The sequence below is a fragment of the Emys orbicularis genome, chromosome 2 (genome assembly GCF_028017835.1).
Source record: "Emys orbicularis isolate rEmyOrb1 chromosome 2, rEmyOrb1.hap1, whole genome shotgun sequence".
Taxonomy (NCBI): Eukaryota; Metazoa; Chordata; order Testudines; family Emydidae; genus Emys; species Emys orbicularis.
This window is the reverse complement of record NC_088684.1, coordinates 205,813,673-205,832,686: the sequence shown is the minus strand read 5'-3', so window position 1 is coordinate 205,832,686 and position 19,014 is coordinate 205,813,673. Positions and strand designations below refer to the sequence as shown.

At 41.0% G+C, this 19,014-nt stretch overlaps 1 protein-coding gene across 1 annotated transcript in view; it reads right to left on the bottom strand.

Annotated features, from left to right (window-relative positions):
- The window catches only part of DPY19L1 (dpy-19 like C-mannosyltransferase 1), a 103,668-nt gene extending 85,100 nt beyond the window's left edge, over positions 1-18,568 (bottom strand). The window contains exons 1-7 of the mRNA XM_065398972.1: positions 18,259-18,568; positions 17,167-17,235; positions 9,939-9,963; positions 8,531-8,618; positions 7,763-7,900; positions 4,495-4,615; positions 2,539-2,632 (exon numbers count right to left, since the gene is read on the bottom strand). Coding sequence (XP_065255044.1) covers positions 2,539-2,632; positions 4,495-4,615; positions 7,763-7,900; positions 8,531-8,618; positions 9,939-9,963; positions 17,167-17,235; positions 18,259-18,568 — 845 coding nt within the window. The remainder of the gene's footprint in view (positions 1-2,538; positions 2,633-4,494; positions 4,616-7,762; positions 7,901-8,530; positions 8,619-9,938; positions 9,964-17,166; positions 17,236-18,258) is intronic.
- Between the last annotated feature and the right edge of the window lie 446 nt (positions 18,569-19,014).

The window sequence follows — 19,014 nt, the reverse complement described above, 5'->3', positions numbered from 1 at the left end:
TAAGCTATAGTTTAGAGGTAGCGGAGGGAGTAGGGCAAACAGTGGTAGCTCCCTGAGGTACAACACAAGGCCTAAATTTTCTGTTCTTCACCACTTTGGCTAGAGGTGTAGAAGGACTGAAACCCCTACAAATTGCACAGGCACTAGAGTAGGTACTTTTCATTATCCAAAAGCAACTCTTCAGTCAGTTGAAAGAGCAGCAAAGATAGAGAGCCGAGATCTCACTGCTGGGGCAGCGGGAACAAAATCAACAGGTTCCTTCCAGGTTCTTCGTGTTCTGGGGCACCCTACAAACAGAATCATTTGCATCCTACAACCAGAAGGTTCCTGCGAACTATTACATTAAGAGAAGTTAGCATGGGAGGAAAATTGATAAGCTTCTTCTGGTGGTTAAGAGAGCTTCTGCTCTCATTTCCTCTATCACTGATTAGCCAAAACTGCCAACCTGATTTTATGCAGTATAGTTGTAGCCATGCGCAGTCCCAGGATATTAGAGCGACAAGGTGGGTGAGGTAATATCTTTCACTGAACCAACTTCTGTTGGTGAGCAAGACAAGCTTTCATGCCACACAGACCTGAAGAAGAGCTTTATGTGGCATGAAAGCTTGTCTCTCTCACCAACAGAAGTTGGTGTAATAAAAGATATTACTTCACCCAACCTAATTCTAATCACTTCAAAATGGTCATGCTGCCCTTTGATTGTTATGTCTCACTCAGATGTCTAAGCCCCCTCAATTTCCAAGTAGTCAATAATTATAGCCATACTAGATTACCAATTGTTTATCTAGCCCATTGTCAGAGACAGGATACTGGACAACAACAAATGGTTCAAGGGAAAAAACAAGAAACCATTGGACATTCATGGAATCATTTGCCATAGGGAAGTTTTTTTCATAATCCCTAGCAGCTACTGGTTGGCTTATGCCTTGAATAAGGAAATTAAACCCTCGTTTCATCTTTACCTTTCATTTTTTTATATGTATGTGTAAATGTATATATGAGAGTATAAATGCTCTCATACTCAATAAAAATGTCTAATCCTACCAAGTTATTAGCTTCCATATCTTGTAGCAATTAATTCAATTGGTTGGTTGATTAGGGAAAGGGGGAGGTTTTAAAAAATAGTTTAATCAGTTTTAAATCTGTTGCTTTTTTATTTCATTGGATGGTCTCCTATTCTTATATTATGGGAGAGGGAAAATAGGAGCACCCTATTTTCTCTCTGGCATTATTTTTACACTAATGATATACCACCTTCCTTTACAGATGACAATGGAAAATCCGGAGGATCAGCTTTTTGAAGCTCAAAAGCAGCACTGGGTCCAATAAAAGATATTACCTACCCTATCTTGTGTCTCAATAGAAAACACTTCAGAAATCTAAACTTCTATACAACTTGAACTGCAGGTGGCTTGTATTTAAATTAAACTATTTAATTTTACTACTAAATCTCTAATTTGAGAATTTACATCCAGCACAGTCCAACTCAGGAGACAAAATACTGAGAACTTCAAAGACAATAATGAGCTTTGAGTGACATTAAAATAAAATGTGGATTTCACTTTAAACTGCCTGCAGTATCCTCAACCTGACAGGCCTCCCTTGTACATAAAGGCTATCTGTTGTCTCAGAACATGCTGCATTCATCCATTAGAATATCAAATATACACACACAAAAAATCAGATGAACCCTCCGTAGCACAGGAGATACAATATCACCCCTGAAATTTGAGTGCCCAGAGTGTAACAAGTCATTATCTCTATACCACCAGCCCATATTCAGAAGAGTACAGAAGCAGAAAAGCAAAGAGCAGAGAAGTATGGTATTTGTAAAGTACGAGACCAATTCATCCATCGCCCACTCAATTATTATTTGTTTTTGCACCAGTCTTATGAGAATAAAGGGAAGTACCGGTACATCATGTTCAATAGAAAAACAGAAGTGTGACCGAATCCATTTTGGTTCCTGAACTGCATACAGATACTATAAATAAAAACAGAAATTCACAGCAAGAGGAAATGTATGCAACTCTTTGTTTCTTAAGATTGCACCAACTGAGAAGGAAAGAAACCTCAGTCTTATGGTTTATAGATAAGAAGTTTAAAATCAAAGGAGCACAGTATAGCTGCAACCAAAGCACTATAAAACTCTGGGTTTGGTTAGAGGCATAACTGAACATCTACATTTAAAAAGAAAATGTGTGACATTAATAACTGAGTTCATGATGTCAATGTTATTAAAAATGTATACTATCCTTCTTACTGATTTCCAAATACTACCTCCTTGATATTTTTACCTTCTCATATTTGCTTAGTTGTAATCCAAATTAAGGGATTAACTAGCTCTTCTACAAAAACAGTATATGTTTAATAGTAACATGTAAATAATGCCCCAAAATAACTGCTTCACTGAATATCCCAAAAAACACTTACATTTTTACTTTAAAAAGTTATTAAAATGTTTACAAGCACTATAATTTTACTAAAAACCATAAACACTTGTTACCATTGAAATCACTTGCTGCTCAACTGTCTTACCTTAGGTATGTGCCATATATGAAGAACAATGACATCATTAGTCCATTTAAAAGAAAGATCACAGCAACATAAAAGGAAGCAGGGTCTCCCAATCCTAACAAACAGCAATTAACATACAGATATTGACAAAAATATACTAATAGGACAGATTTTAAATGTGTATCTATTCTAGCAACAAAAAGTCAGAATAACGTGTTATATAGCATGTTACCTTACTACATGTAAATAGAGAAAAATAATTTATTTTTTGATATCTCCAAGCTAACTGAGGGAGTAGGTAAGAGGACTGCACCACCAGAAAATGTGTGAATCAGATGCAGTCTCAAGGCATTCAAAAACAAAAACAAGAAGTCCCACAATAAAGTCAATTTAAAGAGCCATGTTCAATACATAAAGGCTGGCAAGGAAAAGATGACAGCCGGGTCTGCAGATATTATTCCCTACATGCTGAAAACCTAGGAGGGAATTTCTTCAAAACTGAGGATGAATTGGCTGGCATGTGTGGAAGCCCTGATAAGCATCAATATATTGCCTCTTAAAGAAGTCAGGAGAATAATTCAAAATATCTTGCTTTTGATTAAGTTAGATAAAAAGTGAATTGTTCTGACTCTGAATGGAGTCATTATTTTTTGGGGTAGCTTAAGAATAATGAAGTATTAAAACAGTTACAGCAGAAGTGAATTAGGATTCTCTTAATAGAGGGCAGTTCATACATGCACAAACCCCACAATATACAGTTACAATTCAAACTAATCCATTAACTTTTTATTCCATTACCAGTAGTTTTAACCTTTACATTTATTTTAAAAACAAAGGATATACCTCTTAAGGTAAAACTGGATTTAAAGTCTGTTCCATAAAAGTTTTTAAAGATTTTTTTTAATTAAATGTGAATCTTATTTATACAACTCAGTTAAATTATAGCATATTTCTAAATTTCAAGAGACAAAATGAAAAGGTTGTTTTACAAGACACCTTTTGTACGCAAGGTATTATAAAAAGCTTTATCACACATTATCAAGCACATTCCTCCACATATGAAACAGCAGTTGGTCATGCCTGAGCTCTGGGAACTAAAGATCAGATACAAGATCCTCACATCCATTCCAGCCCATTTAAACTGGGTGAAAGATCCAGATTACCCCAGGAGAGGATTCCCCCAGTGCAATCACTACGGAAGACACTATGGAAGGCTGCCTTCTGAAACTCCCTCACAAGCTCTGGTGTATGGGACATGTAGAGGGCAGGGCCACAGCACTGCAGATATTTGAGTAGCACTGTCACCCAGACGGCAGCCCAGCAAGGCTGCCTAACTTATACAGCCCCGAGCGCTTGTCTAAATTATGCCAGTGGCCACTGTGGCCTTCAGAGTAACCCAGAATTGGAAGGGCTCAAAGATGGCTTAAAACCAATTTAGGCTTACCTCCACTAGAACAATTGCTTGAGTTTGTACACTTGATTTACTGCACTCAAGCTAGCCTAGCTCAAGTGAGACAGACCGAAATGCAAAACACTTCACTTACACAGTCTAATTTGGATAGCAGCTGAGGAATTACAATTCGAGCTGCTGCATGCCCAGTACATTACCAACTCCCGTGTCCGCAGCATTGCGGCTTCAACTCATCCTCCTCAACAGGCCCATTAGCTCAAGCTAGACATTTTTGCACATGGACGAGAGTTGGGTTAGAGGCAAAACTCAAGTTATAGCTCAAGCTAGTGCTGCAGTGAAGACAAGCCCCTAGTCCTCACCACCTGGGCTGCAAATTCTGTGCTATACCTCTACGGGGCATAGCACAAAATCCCTTCTTTTCCATGTTTTTCATACACTATGTTGCAAAATTCACTAAAACACAGGCTTAACTAAATGAAAATGAGCCAGTGATGAACACACATTAACATTACTGTTTCCAAAATACATGCAAAAACCACAAGAATACACTAGGGAAAAAAACTTGCCTTCACAGCTTTCAACAGGACTAAGCCTTTCTCCTCTGTTTACAGTCCAGCATGTCTTTGTCTGAAGACCAATAAAATCCATTACCCCTGTGTATATGCGGTACCAGCTGGCTAGGACCACCTGTGTAGAAAATAGGATTTGAAGTTTCTAAGTAGGAACTTAGATTTAGAGATTATCTCAATACCTAAGGCAGCCTTTCAAACAGACAGGAACTAGAAAATGTCATGAAAGTGTTTCCAAGGCTCTATATTTTTAATTTCTACAAAACTAAGCATTTTGGAGATGATTCACTTTGAATACCCAACATAGCTCTATTGCTCAGCATTAGTGTTAACACTATACCCGCTTAACATCAGAAGTCTATATACTCATCAACGTAAGGCAGTGGTTCTCAACTTTTCCAGACTACTGTACCCCTTTCAGGAGTCTGATTTGTCTTGCATACCCCCAAGTTTCACCTCAATTAAAAATACTTGCTTACAAAATCAGACATAAAAATACACAAGTGTCACAGCACACTATTGCTGAATAACTGCTTACTTTCTCATTTGTACCATAACACTATAAAAACCAACTGGAATATAAATACTGTACTTACATTTCAGTGCACAGTATATATAGCAGTATAAACAAGTCATTGTCTGTATGACATTTTAGTTTATACTGACTTCGCTGGTGCTTTCTATGTAGCCTGTACTAAAAGTAGGCAAAGATCTAGATGACTTGATGTACCCCCTGGAAGACCTTTGCATACCCCCAGGGGTACACATACCTCTGGTTGAGAACCACTGTATTCAGAACCACGTAGGAATTGATATATTTGAACATTTTATGGAAGGAACTCTATGGGCCAACTTTGCATAGCTGATGTGTCTCAGGTGGTCCCAAATTTTGCCCACAAAGTTGGGAAAACATGCATAGAACGAGCTGTCAAACAACAAAGTATCCAAATACCCTACTCACGCCCCTCTAATAGAAGATTGAATTCATCTGACCAGGACACCTCTAGATATCTGACACAGAGAGATGGTTAACATGAAACTGAGACATCTCTTTAGGGAAAATAATCACACAGACATTAAGAATTGCATAATGTTCTTTATGGATCACTAAGTAAGAAGGAGAACACAATAAGGCTACCTCTTGGCATGGCCAGAATAATAGTAATAGTAATGGACAAATCCTGAGTTCCGTATTCAGTTTTTACTCTCTTCTTATTCAGGCTAATTCCTATAGAGAGAATTGGAATTCATCTGATTAAGGAGCTCAGAATTTGCCATAATACCACACTTCCATAGTGCTGCCTTCCATTCGAAGATCTTAATGCATTTTACAACCAAGAATGAATTAAGCCTCAACACTCCTGAGAGATAGGAAATAGTATTATCCCCATTTTACAGATAGAAAATCTAAGGCACAAAAGTCAAGGCAAGAAAGTCTGGCTGAACTGAGAATAGAACCTAGGCCATTCATCACTGAGAGCTGTGCTTTAATCACAAGTGACCATTAATCATCCAATTGCCATCACAAAGAACATCTAAACTGACTAGAGGAAAAGCAAATTCTGAAGTTCAAGAATGTCAGGCACACTCATAATTAAAGTTCCAAGCAATGAGAACTGTGTGACCTAACATAAGAGATAGTTAGAAGAAAGTTGCACTTCAGGGATGAATCCTGGCCCCACTGAAGTCAAGGGGAGTTCTGCCATTGATTTTAGAGGAGATAGGATTTCAGCACAGGTTCCCCTTTTGTATCTCTTTTGTATGCACCAGAAGAAACAAATCAACTTAAATTCTTAAAAAGCACGTTTCCCTTTTTCAGCCCTCCTTGCAGAAACCTGAGACTTGTGGGGATAAGATTCCTTAGCTACAAACTCTAATGTCGCTCAAAGGACTAAATGGTCGACCAGACCTTAAAGAGCCACTGATATACTTTTATCATGAAGTGAGTTATCAGCTAATGTTACTGAGTGCCGCTGCACACTCAATAAATACTACAGAGGAGATTCTCAAACACCCTTGGTGAGGTAAGTATCTTAGGCTCCTTTGAAAATTTTGTCTGACACACCCTGCTGTTTCATCAATACAAGAAATTCTAAGTGACCTTTATCAGGAATAAACTCTTGAGTCCATTCAAGGGCTACACTAGTTTTAAATATTATACACAGCTACTCATGTATCTGGTATTAAACACTAACAATATTCTTGTCAAAGGCTTCCTTAGATAACATGGCTAATCATTAAGGCTATGTTTTAGTCACTGGTATTTTTAGTAAAAGTCACGGACAGGTAACGGGCAGTAAACAAAAATTCACGGCCCATGACCTGTCCATGACTTTTACTATATACCCCCGACTAAAACTTGGGGGCGGGGGCTGCCTGGGGGCGCCGCGGGGGCTGGGGGAGGGCAGCCCAGGTGCTGGGGGGGGGGGCAGGCGGTGGCACGTGGCCCGGGACCCCCGCTGGTGCTGGGGCGGGCAGTGGTGCTCGGCCCGGGACCCCCGCTGGTGCTGGGGGGGGTGGGGGTGGGCAGGCGGTGGTGCTCAGCCTGGGACCTCCACTGGTGCTGGGAGTGGGGGAGCTGGCGGGGTCTGCAAGCTCCCTACCTGGCTCCATGCTCTCCTCCCCCCCCCCCCCCCCCCCCCGAGAAGATCAGAATCTACTCTAATCTCCTGCATACCACCGGCCAAAAATCCTCACTCAGTGATCTCTGAATCAAGCCAGTAAAAAATTGTTATTTACTCTACAGTAACTGTAGTCCTTCGAAATATGTTGTTCACATGCACACAAGCTGCTCACCAACAGTGCCTCCTAAACGGTTTCTTAAAGAAACTGTTGGTGATGTGAAAGAAACAGGTTACCCTGAGGTTAAGCAGCATCACCAACCTGCCAGTCTTCAGTAGAGGGAAGAAAAACAAGAAAGCAAGGGAAGAATGAAAACAGATTGCAACTGAAGAGTGGAAAATTAAGGTGTGAAAAATGTCTACAGTTTGATTGACTGATACCTGCTTGAAATCAGTGAGGGGGCACACACCAGTGTAAACCAAATCATAGAAACATATAATAGCTACCTAATTTAAACGAAGAAGTTACCATACAATACTTAAATTCTGTTACAATATAATTAAATGTTTATTTCAGGGAATATTTCTTTCTGCCCTATAGCAGTATCACCCTTTTCAGCACAATCTTTACTTTCTAAATAAAGCACTAGGACATTAACCAGAGTTTTCACAGAAACAGGTACTCCTTTCAAAATATGGCTCACCTCTGGATAAAGATTGAACCTTTTTAACGTATTAATCACCAGAGGATATTCAGTTAGTTTATCGTTCATAATCATCCACATTCCATTCCAAAATGATGGTGCTTCAACAATCGTCTTGAAATAGGAATAATAAAGGCCCTAAAAGGATGCACAATTTAGCAGAAATTAATCAGGTAGTACTATTTGTATTGTCCTACATAAGATTCCTTCTTTTAAGTGGAATTCATTATTATAAGACTAAGATAAATCTAGTTAGGACAACTACACAATTTTCCAAGCTTCTTCATTTTAATACAATTTCGAAACTCAGTTGTCCAAAACACCCAGAGAACTTCCATTTTGTCTCAAAAGAAGCATGAAATACTATAGAGAAAGGTAGTTAAAAATATCCCATGCAGTTAGGATATACGTTTCATTAACAAAGCGACAGAGAAACTGGTATATGGGGGTAAATGTTCACTTTTTAAATATGTACTTCATTAATAACTTTATAAAGTTATGAAATAGGGTATTTGAAATTGTACATTAGGTCACAATATCATATGTTTAAAATAAAATATTTTTGAAACCTATTTGAAAGGGAACTCAATTTATATAGAAATTGGAACCTCAAAATTAACATATAAATATATGTTACTTAGAAAAAATAACACAAATGCTTTATTTCTGTGGAATTTTGGAAGCTATACAATCAATTATTGCAGACAAGCTTTCAAGACTATAGTGTCGCTTTTTATTTAAATTATTTAGAAGAAAAAAAGATCTAACCATTTCAGTGCGAAAAGCCATCTCTCTTTCCAGCGTCGAGAGGTGAGAAAAATGACGGTCATTTTCAAAAAGAGTTGTAATATGACACCTGCATGAACAAAACCTATTCAGTTTCAATTTGCAGGTTTTGAAACCAGTACTGATTTATACATACGGAAACCTTTAGTAAATATTTTCACATCAGAAAACACAGCAGACCTAATGCAGCTACTGTAATTCAGTCTGGTGTCATACTGATAATTACTTTCCACTCTCTCTCTCTTCACACTATCCATTTTAAGTGAGTTAACTAAAATAAAGAGAACATGAATCTACAAGTGTCTCTTGCAATACCATTAAAAAGGGATTTTTTTAAAAAATCAAATACATATATAAATAATATTTTATAATAAATAAAGTGCAAGAGACACGGGGATCAAAAGCTAAGTGCTCTTAAAACTAACAAATCTGACTTCAGGGAAGGAAATTCTGATGTATGCCCACCAAATCGGTGAATGGTTTGGGGGGGGGGGGGGGGAACCACGTGCCAGAGGAAATATTTATTTTGCCTCTGCAAGCATGTGGAGTAGGGTTGGCTCCTTCTCTGGAAGAGAGGGGAGGAGAAAGGAGCAGAACAGACATAACAGCCAAGTGCCTCTATCCCTTTATTAGGAGGAGGGAGGTTGCAAGAGAAACAGCACTAGATACTGTTAGTTTTGGGGGGTTCGTTATAGGTTTTGGTGGGTTGGGGTTTTTTGTGGGTTTTTTTTTTTTTTTTTTTTGGAGGAGGGAAGTAGAAGGGCTAGGGGAGCAGAATGGCTGGAGTTGCTACAGTTTTTTCCACAGACACGCAGAAAAGCAGTCACTGATCCTTTCACAGATATTGCACCTTTAAAAAGTGGGGAGTGGGACTGGAGCTAAGGTCTTAGGAAGAGTGGTAGTAACTGGGAGGCCAAGAGCCTACCGTGCACACAAGAGAGCAAGCATAAGTAGAGATGTCCTGAAAAGAGGCAAAATGGGATACAGAATTAGAGCATTTATTAATGGGCAGAATTAAATGGGGAACAGAAAGGATTTATTTGGGGGCCCTCAGAACTGACTGGATGATAGGAAGGAGTGCCAGTGAAAATATGCATGGCTTTGAGGGTCACGGCCATATAGGTATTTTTCACCCAGACAGTAGATTTTGCCCTTGAGCAAAACATTTAGGGGGAAATCTTTCGAGTCCAGAATCACAAAAACAGAACAATTCTATGTTAAAGACAACAACTTTCACTGAAAGGAAAGATATGAAGATAATGGATAAATTAGTAACCCCGGTAGCTTATCCATCCATCCATCTATATATATATGATACTTCCCTTTTTTTAAAACATAGTAATATTTCTAATTACTTATATCAACCTTAAGCCAATAAAAATAATCTTACCAGTGTAAAACTCCTGCAAAAGCAGCTGTTTAAATAAAAAAAAAAAAAAGGAGGTGAGTGTCTTCATTATCAAACATTTAAACTTAAACAATGTTCTTTAAAATAATTACAGAACTGTTATTCGGGGCTTGCACACTGCAGACGGTGCTCAACTCAGCTTCTAGGAGAAGGAAGGAATAGGAGTAACCTGGGCTGCTTTTGAGATGAACTTTTTTGGCCAACACTTAAACATCTGGAATTAAATGGACAGTATTAATACATAATACTTCAATACATACTATGGATCATTCAAATGGACCAATTAGAATTCAAGCCATTTATTTCAAATGTCAAGAAAGAAAAATAATAAGCCGTTAAAAGCCAAATGTCACATCTAACTTTGCTGACACAGTATACTTTAATACATCTAAGACAGCAATACTAGTCAGATTTTTAAAAAGTAATATATTCTACAGTTAGCATCTTGTATGTCACAAGATACCTTGCATTGAATAAAAACTAGAAGCAAAACAAAGTCTATATGACTAAAGGAAAAAACAAGCACAATGTCTATGTATTATGTTAAAGAAAAAAGTTACTTACAATTACTATGAAAATCTGTAATGTAAATGGCACAGAAGAACATTCTTTCCCCAGCAAACAAAATGCAGCTAAAAAAACATTTCTCTGACAATAACTTTACATACAGCTTTTAATAAAAACTTAAATGTTTGGTCATATAATTTACACTACACTTTAAATTTAGAAATATTTAAATTTAGAATATTTTTACAAATACTTCTGGGATAAAATTACATAGTCCCTGTGTTATTTTTGAATTAAATTCAATTTTACAGTTTCAGCTTGTCTCAGATTTTTGTACTGACAATGTTTACATGCATTCTAGTGGAAAACTCGAAGTTTTGATTGCAAGGGAAGCTATACATAAGGTGTGTCAGGAATGTAACAGCTAATATTTAAATCACCAACTGTATGTTTCAGAGTTAACTATGCTGAGAGGTATGGGGCAGTTCAAAACTCCACAAGCTACTACATCAGTCTGTTTGCAAACTCAGTAAGACGACACTGCATTACTGTATATTCAGTTAACCTTAAAATGTTTTCTCCTCAACCATGATCGCAAGAAAGATTAGATTCTGAAACAAAATTATGACAAAGAGTAGATTCCGTGACGCTGCAGGGGCGGGGACTAGGGCGACATCATGGCCGGCTTGCCTCTTGATTGGATCGGGGTCAGGCCATGTCTGGCGGCTCTTTCCACCAGCGCGGGGAGGCCGGCACCGGGAGGCTTAATAAGTCAGAGGCCGCCTCAAACGCCTCCGGAGTCAATGGGAGACACACTGAGACCTCGGGAGGTCCGGGGATCCAGACCGGTCTGGACTCAACCGCACCCCGCCACCCCCGGGGCGGGAGTCAACAGGACCTTGGGAGGATGCGGTTGTGGCTCGGCTTGTCCCACCGCACTCGTGGACGCCGCCGGCCTTTTAAGGTCCTGGTGGGGTGATCTGCCCCTCACCGGCCTCTTCTTTTTCGCGGGCACCGGAGATGGTGATCTTTGCCACATGGAGGCCGGTTTTCTATGTCCCGATTCTCCCCGGTGCCGGGACTTAGAGGACTTAGACTGGGCCTCCTATCTTGTTAGCGGTGCCGGAGCGCTGCACGCCGAGGATGAGGCACTGGGCGCCGGATCGGCAGGCTCGGGGTCCAAGTGTGGCCATCAGGAGCACTCTGAGTCTCTGCTCTCTGTCCTTAAGAGTCCTGGGACAGAATCCCCTGCAGATACTGCACCGGTCTCTTTCGTGGCTCTCCCTGAGGCACCTCAAGCAGGAGGAGTGCGGGTCACTCTTCGGCATAAACTTCCCGCAGTCCATGCAGAGTTTAAACCCTGGGGACCCAGGCATGCCCCAGCGGGGCGATGAGTACGTTGGGGGGGGAAGCCCCCCAACAACTATTAACTATTTACAACTAACACTAACTCTAAACTATGAGAGAGGAAACAACTATATACACTTAGAGGAGACACTGCTAGGCTTGCTGCAAGAGCGAGCAAAGTTCCAGCTAGCTGTCACCAGCGGTAAGAAGGAACTGAGAGGGTGGAGGGTCGGCGGGCCCCTATATAGGGGCACCATGGAGGCACCACTCCAGGGGGCACCAGGGCTGACCCTACGGACGCTGCTAAGGGAAAATCTTCCCGCTGGCGTGCACACGGCGCACACACACCTGCTTGGAATGCACAGGAACAATCACTCGAAGAAGAACTACTAGTTGTGGTAATGTAACCTAGCCTTTAAATCTGCTTCTGTACCAGATCAGTGGAGGATAGCTAATGTAACGCCAATTTATAAAAAAAGCTCTAGAGGCGATACCTGCCATTACAGGCCGGTAAGCCTAACTTCAGTGCCGGGAAAACTATAGTAAAGAACAGAACTATCAGACACATAGATGAACACTATTGAGAGTGAACAGTCAACATGGTTTTTGTAAAGAGAAATCGTGCCCCACCAATCTTCTAGAATTCTTTGAGTGGGTCAACAAGCATATGGACAAGGGTGATCCACTGGATAGTGTGCGGGGATTTTCAGAAAGCCTTTGACAAGATCCTTCACCAAAGGCTCTGAAGCAAAGTAAGCTGTCATGGGATAAGATGGATCAGTAACTGGTTAAAAGATAGAAAACAAAGGGTAGGAATAAAATGGTCAGTTTTTGGAGTGGAGAGAGGTAAATAGTGGAGTCCCCCAGGGGTCTGTACTGGGACCAGTCCTATTCAACATATTCATAAATATGGGAAAGTGGGTAAACAGTGAGGTGGCAAAAATTTGCAGACAATACAAAAACTACTCAATATAGTTGAGTCCAAAGCAGACTGTGAGGAGTTACAAAAGGATCACACAAAACTGGGTGACTGGGCAACAAAATGGCATATGAAATTCAATGTTGATAAAGGCAAAATAATGCACATTGGAAAACATAAAATGATGGGGTCTAAATTAGCTGTTACCATTCAAAAAAGAAATCCTGGAGACACTGTGGATAGTTCTTTGAAAACATCCACTCAATGTACAGTGGCAGTCAAAACAGCTAACAGAATGTTGGGAATCACTAGGAAAGGGATAGATAATGAGACAGAAAATATCAGATTGCCTCTATATAAATCCATGGTATGCCCACATCTTGAATGCTGTGTTCAGATCTGGTCACCCGATCTCAAGAAAGATATATTGGAATTGGAAAAGTTTCAGAAAAGGGCAACAAAAAATATTAGGGGTATGGAACAGCTTCCATATGAGAAAAGATTTAAGTCTGGGACTTTTCAGCTTGGAAAAGAGATGACTAAGGGGGGATAAGATAGAGATTTATAAAATCATGAATGATGTGAAGAAAGTAAATAAGGAAGTGTTATTTACTCCTTCTCATAACACAAGAACTAGGGGTCACCAAATGAAATTAATAGGCAGCAGGTTTAAATCAAACAAAAGGAAGTATTTCTTCACACAATGAAGTCAACTTGTGGAACACTTTGCCAGAGGATGTTGTGAAGGCCAAAATTATAACTGGGTTAAAAAAAAGAAAGAAGTTCCTGGGAGATAGGTCCATCAATGGCTATTAGCCAGGATGGGCAGGGATGCTGTCCCTAGTCTCTGTTTGCCAGAAGCTGGGAATAGGTGACAGGGGTAATCAATTGATTACCTCTTCTGTTCATTCCCTCTGAAGCACCTGGCATTGGCCACTGTTGGAAGACAGGATACTGGGTTAGATGGACCTTTGGTCTCACCCAGTATGGCCATTTTTATGTTCTCATGTTGTAGTGCTTTTAATGCTCTTACTTGGAATAATAAAAAACCACCCAAGACTCCATTCTGCAAAGATTTATGCACATGCTAAATCTTTGAGCTCAACAGAACTATTTGGTTGCTTAATGGGACAACACACATGCTTAAAGGTAAGCACATATACACATTTTTTCAAGACTTGGAAATAATTATGTAAAAGGACTCTGTTGCAGCACAACTTGAACGGCATACTAGCATTCAAGCACAAACATGTTAGCATACAAGCATAAATATAATTTGGGAATGAAGTACTATTGAAAAGGGAAGCCATTCTTAAGTCACAACATATGGCACAGATCTGCCAGCAGAACAGAGGCTGAGATTTCTTCATACAATAGTCAAAATTTACTGGTAAATGACTTATACTTTCAAAAATTCAAGAAGGAATATCAATCATATTATAATTTGTTATATTCTGTCTTGAAATTTAATTATGGCAAAAGAATAACAGTTTACTATTTTTCAGGCTAACTATATAGATTTATTGAAAATTAAACTGGGTGAGGTTTTCCAAGAGTTCAGCTCCTAATGAAGCATCTAAATGAAATGACCAGATTTTCCAAAGAAAGAACAATTGAAGCTGCAGGATGCTGAGCACTTTTAGAAGTCCTGCAACTTCATTTAGCTGCCTAAATAGGAGCTGAGCTCTTGTGAAAAATCTCACTCTAGTAGTCGGTGCTTAGTACTTTTGAAAGTCCGGCCCTTTCAAGATTAAGATTACAAGATTAAACCAATAACAAAACTGTCAAATGTTCACATTTTTAATCAGATTTTGAAGTAGACCTCACATATTTACATTAGTATGGATTTATATTCTGTAGGAATAAATGGGTATGACATTTATACGTGGAGCATTCACTTGTTAGCCCTGGTGTCACGGCCAAATTTCAGATCTGGAAATTATATTCTGCCTGCCTAAATCCCCTCTGAAATTTCAGCTGAACAAAGTATTTGAATCCTGCCTGAAATTGGTTGTTTAGTGTTGCTGTGCCTTTTAAACAACAGTTATGTTTCAGTCTGAGAGGATGCTGCATGTCATTGGTGAATGAAACAATTTATTGACAATTTACTTATCAATTACTTCGTAATAGGAAGAAATTTGCTATTTAAATGTTATTTCTCTAATACAATTTCTTCTAGAATCTAGCCAGGCTTACGGCTTGTCTACACTACCCGCCGGATCGGCGGGCAGCGATCGATCCAGCGGGGGTCAATTTATCACGTCTAGTATAGATGTGATAAATCGACCGCTGAGTGCTCTACCGTCGACTCCAGTACCCCACCAGAATGAGGAGCGCAAGCGGAGTCAACGGGATAGTGTCAGCTGTCGACTTACCACAGTGAGGACACGGCGGTAAGTAGATCTAAGTATGTCAACTTCAGCTACTTTACTCACGTAGCTGAAGTTGCGTTTATTTGATCGCCCCACACGGTAGTGTAAACAAGCCCTTAGGAGATATCAGTAAGATCAAATACCACTATCAGCAATATCACCCAAAATTTTACAATACATTAATCTTATTTTAACACCAAATAACTTCAAAGATATTTAACAGATAAATTTGATATGTTTGTTGATTTTATTTTACTTTTTTTAACTTTAAGATCCAGCATTTTCATTTAACATGGCAAACAGATATTTTACAATCATTTCCAGTAGTGTGGCAATAAATTTAATTTTTGTCTCATAAGCATAATATATCAAGGAATCATCTTCCTCTCATCCTCAAAAATATAATAAATTTGATATTATATCCACATATAGTTAAGTGCTCTTAAGCTAATAATGACAACTAACAAAGTGTTACAGAGATTACGGTATTGAAGCAATAAAGGTCACAAGCTAGGGCATGTCTTGGAAAATAATGACTGACCAGAAGAAAGCTGATGACCCTAAACTTCCATCTTAGGCCATTAATCACAGCCAGTTATTAATTTCTCCTGTAAGTGTCCTGGGACAATGGCGTTACTACCATATAAATTTAAAAAAATTGAAAAATATGGGGCTATTTCCCCATCCTTTTCCAAAGTTACATTCTGAACTCCTATACTAACAGAGTAATAATTTTCGTAAGTTGTTAGGGGAAGAGGATGTTTGTAATGTTAAGAATAAAAAGATTTAACTGACTGAATAATTAGTTATTTATTACAAGTTCCAGATGCATTTCTAAGGAATTATGAAAAATCAGAAGTGTACACACACATGCACATGTTCACACATATATGCACACCTGACAAGGCTCCTTCCCCACTCTGAACTTTAGGGTACAGATGTGGGGGCCTGCATGAAAACGTCTAAGCTTAACTACCAGCTTAGATCTGGTCCGCTGCCACCACTCCCAATGTGCTAATTCCCTTCCCTGGGTAGCCTTGAGAGACTCTTCACCAATTCCCTGGTGAATACAGATCCAAACCCCTTGGATCTTAAAACAAGGAGAAATTAACCATCCCCCCTCCTCTCTCCCACCAACTCCTGGTGGAGCAAGATCCAACCCCCTTGGATCTAAAAAGCAGGGGAAATCAATCAGGTTCTTAAAAAGAAGGCTTTTAATTAAAGAAAAAGGGAAAAATCATCTCTGTAAAATCAGGATGGAAAATAACTTTACTGGGTAATCAAACTTAAAGAGCCCAGAGGACCCCCCTCTAGCCTTAGGTTCAAAGTTACAGCAAACAGAGGTAAACACCCTAGTAAAAGGTACATTTACAAGTTGAGAAAACAAAGATAAAACTACCACGCCTTGCCTGGCTGTACTTACAAGTTTGAAATATGCGAGACTTGTTCAGAAAAGATTTGGAGAGCCTGGATTGATGTCTGGTCCCTCTTAGTCCCAAGAGCGAACTCCCCCAAAACAAAGAGCACAAACAAAAGCCTTCCCCCCACCAAGATTTGAAAGTATCTTGTCCCCTTATTGGTCCTTTGGGTCAGGTGTCCGCCAGGTTACCTGAGCTTCTTAACCCTTTACAGGTAAAAGGATTTTGGAGTCTCTGGCCAGGAGGGATTTTATAGTATTGTATACAGGAGGGCTGTTACCCCTTCCCTTTATAATTATGACAACACCTAATAAAAAGTAACAAGTATCAGTCGAATACTAATACATTTGTTTTGAAATTTGCATTTTAGCTTGCATAAAGGATTTTATTGTTGGCTTAACTGTGCTCTCATTTAAGTCAACACTAAACATTATTGAAAAGCCCATCCTAGATATTTATTTGTGAGAGTGAGTGAGTGGTGCACCGGCACCAGAGACACATACACACAATGCAACAGGAATGATAACTATCATGCAAAGAAGCATCAGGGTTTTTTTCCCCCCTCAATTACATTCCAGACAAACTCAGATATAGTACATTTTTATAAAGCAGTGAGACCTTAAGAATTGTTATGTTTGTCTGCTTACCTAGTATAAAAGTGAACCATATCTTGCTATCTGCTCTCATGATGAAGGCCCCTTTTTCTTCAATAAATACTGTAAAAAGAAAATAACTGTCTTAGCAGTATTTAGATTTAAACTTCAAACAATTAAAAGCAATTTCATTTAAAGAGACTGTTCGCAGGCTGCACTATTAATATTCTATAGCCACCTTGACTTCAAAACAGCTGAGATAAACTGGGCACAAAGTGAATAAACATATTTAAAAACAAAAATCAAGGTGACTACAATAAATATTTTATTTCTACAGAGTTCATGAGAAGTGTTTCTAAAGACATTTTGGACAAAAGAGAGAGTACTTAACAAAATAGATTTACATTTGAATTGTCCAACTTTGTAGCATAAAGTTTTGACTTTTTTTCTTTTGCACCAATCAATCCCCCAGTCCTTTTATCAAGGCACCTGTCAAGTGCCAGGTAAATTATCCCAATAGTAATGAAGCTAAATAAAATTAACATTTTTTTAAAGATGTAGTTTCTGATGCTGTATAAATGGTGTGTAATGTCCTGTATTGTTTTTATAAAAACCTTCAACATTATAAGGGTTTTTTTCTCCTGCTTCCTCGCTGCTACTTTCAGGGTCCTTTCTCCTTGGGCAATTGACTCTTACAGAGTTGGAACAGTGAAACTGACCCCACGCATCTGACTGCTGTCAACTCCAGTTAAATATACGGGGGGAGGAACAGAAAGAAACATCCCCCCCCCCCACTTTTTCAATTAGAGAGTTACCCTGAAACACAATTTCCAGGCAAATTGGTTTCCAACCTGCCAGCGGCCCTCGGACAGCGGGGAGCGCTCCCCGAGCAAGGCATGGGGGGTGTTAAAGCCTCTCCTGCCCCAGGGGCTGCGCTGCCTGCCAGGGAGGGGGGCTGCGTGTGTCTGTGGCAGCATCGGCCCAGCAGCACCCCAGTGTGCTGGGGACAGGAGCACGGAGACGTGGCTGGGAGAGGGGCCTCGGGGCTGATGCTCCCTGAGGGGAGCAAATCCCGTTAACCCCCCTTCCCAACGGGGGCACAAGATGGAAGCGGCTTTGTGCACAGCCCCCCGCGGTCCCGCTCACCTCGGAGCCCGTGTCTCCAGCCCTGAAGCGACCCCTCTTGGCCCAGGCCCAGCAATTCCCTCACCCTCTGGGCCAGGGGGGCGCTGGGTTTCTGGGGCTCGCTCTTGGCCCCTTTCCTCCCGGTTCCTCCCTTCCGCATGGCGCCGGCCCCGCAGGACAGCTGCCTGCCCGGCTGCTTTTGCTGCAGCCCGCGGCCGCTCCTGGGGCTCGCTCCGGGCTGGGGCGCCCCAGCGGCTTGGGGCGGGGGCGGCTGAGCGCCGGGGGGCTTGAGCGGCGACTCTTTGTGTCTGCCTCGGGTTTGCACGACCATCTCCGCATAGTCCCCGCTAGCGGGGGTGGGGGCGGGGCCGGGGAAGGGCGACGCCCCGGGGCGGTCACACTCCGCTCTGCCCTGCCGGATCTCAATGGGTGGTGCTGCTGCTGGCCCGGGCTGCGCCGCCTGCTCCGCCCCGCAGGCCACGTGGAGCAGGCGGGGCGCCGGAGCCGAGTCTCGCTCCCTCCCCGGCAACGGGCACCGGGCGTTCTGCTGGTAACTGTCACAGCAACGGCCGGACGCCGGGCCCGCGCGCCGCCCTCGAGACCAACGGCTCTGCCCCGCCTTCCTCTCGCTCCACCCTCGCTGCTCTGACCCTGACAGCCGCCCTCCCCCAGTGCGGCTCTGCCTGCCCTCGCCCCGCTGCTCCCCTGAGCCTCCGGCCTCTCCCATGCTGCTGGGAAGCTTGTCCTGGTCCCCTGGCCGCCTTGATCCCCTCCTCG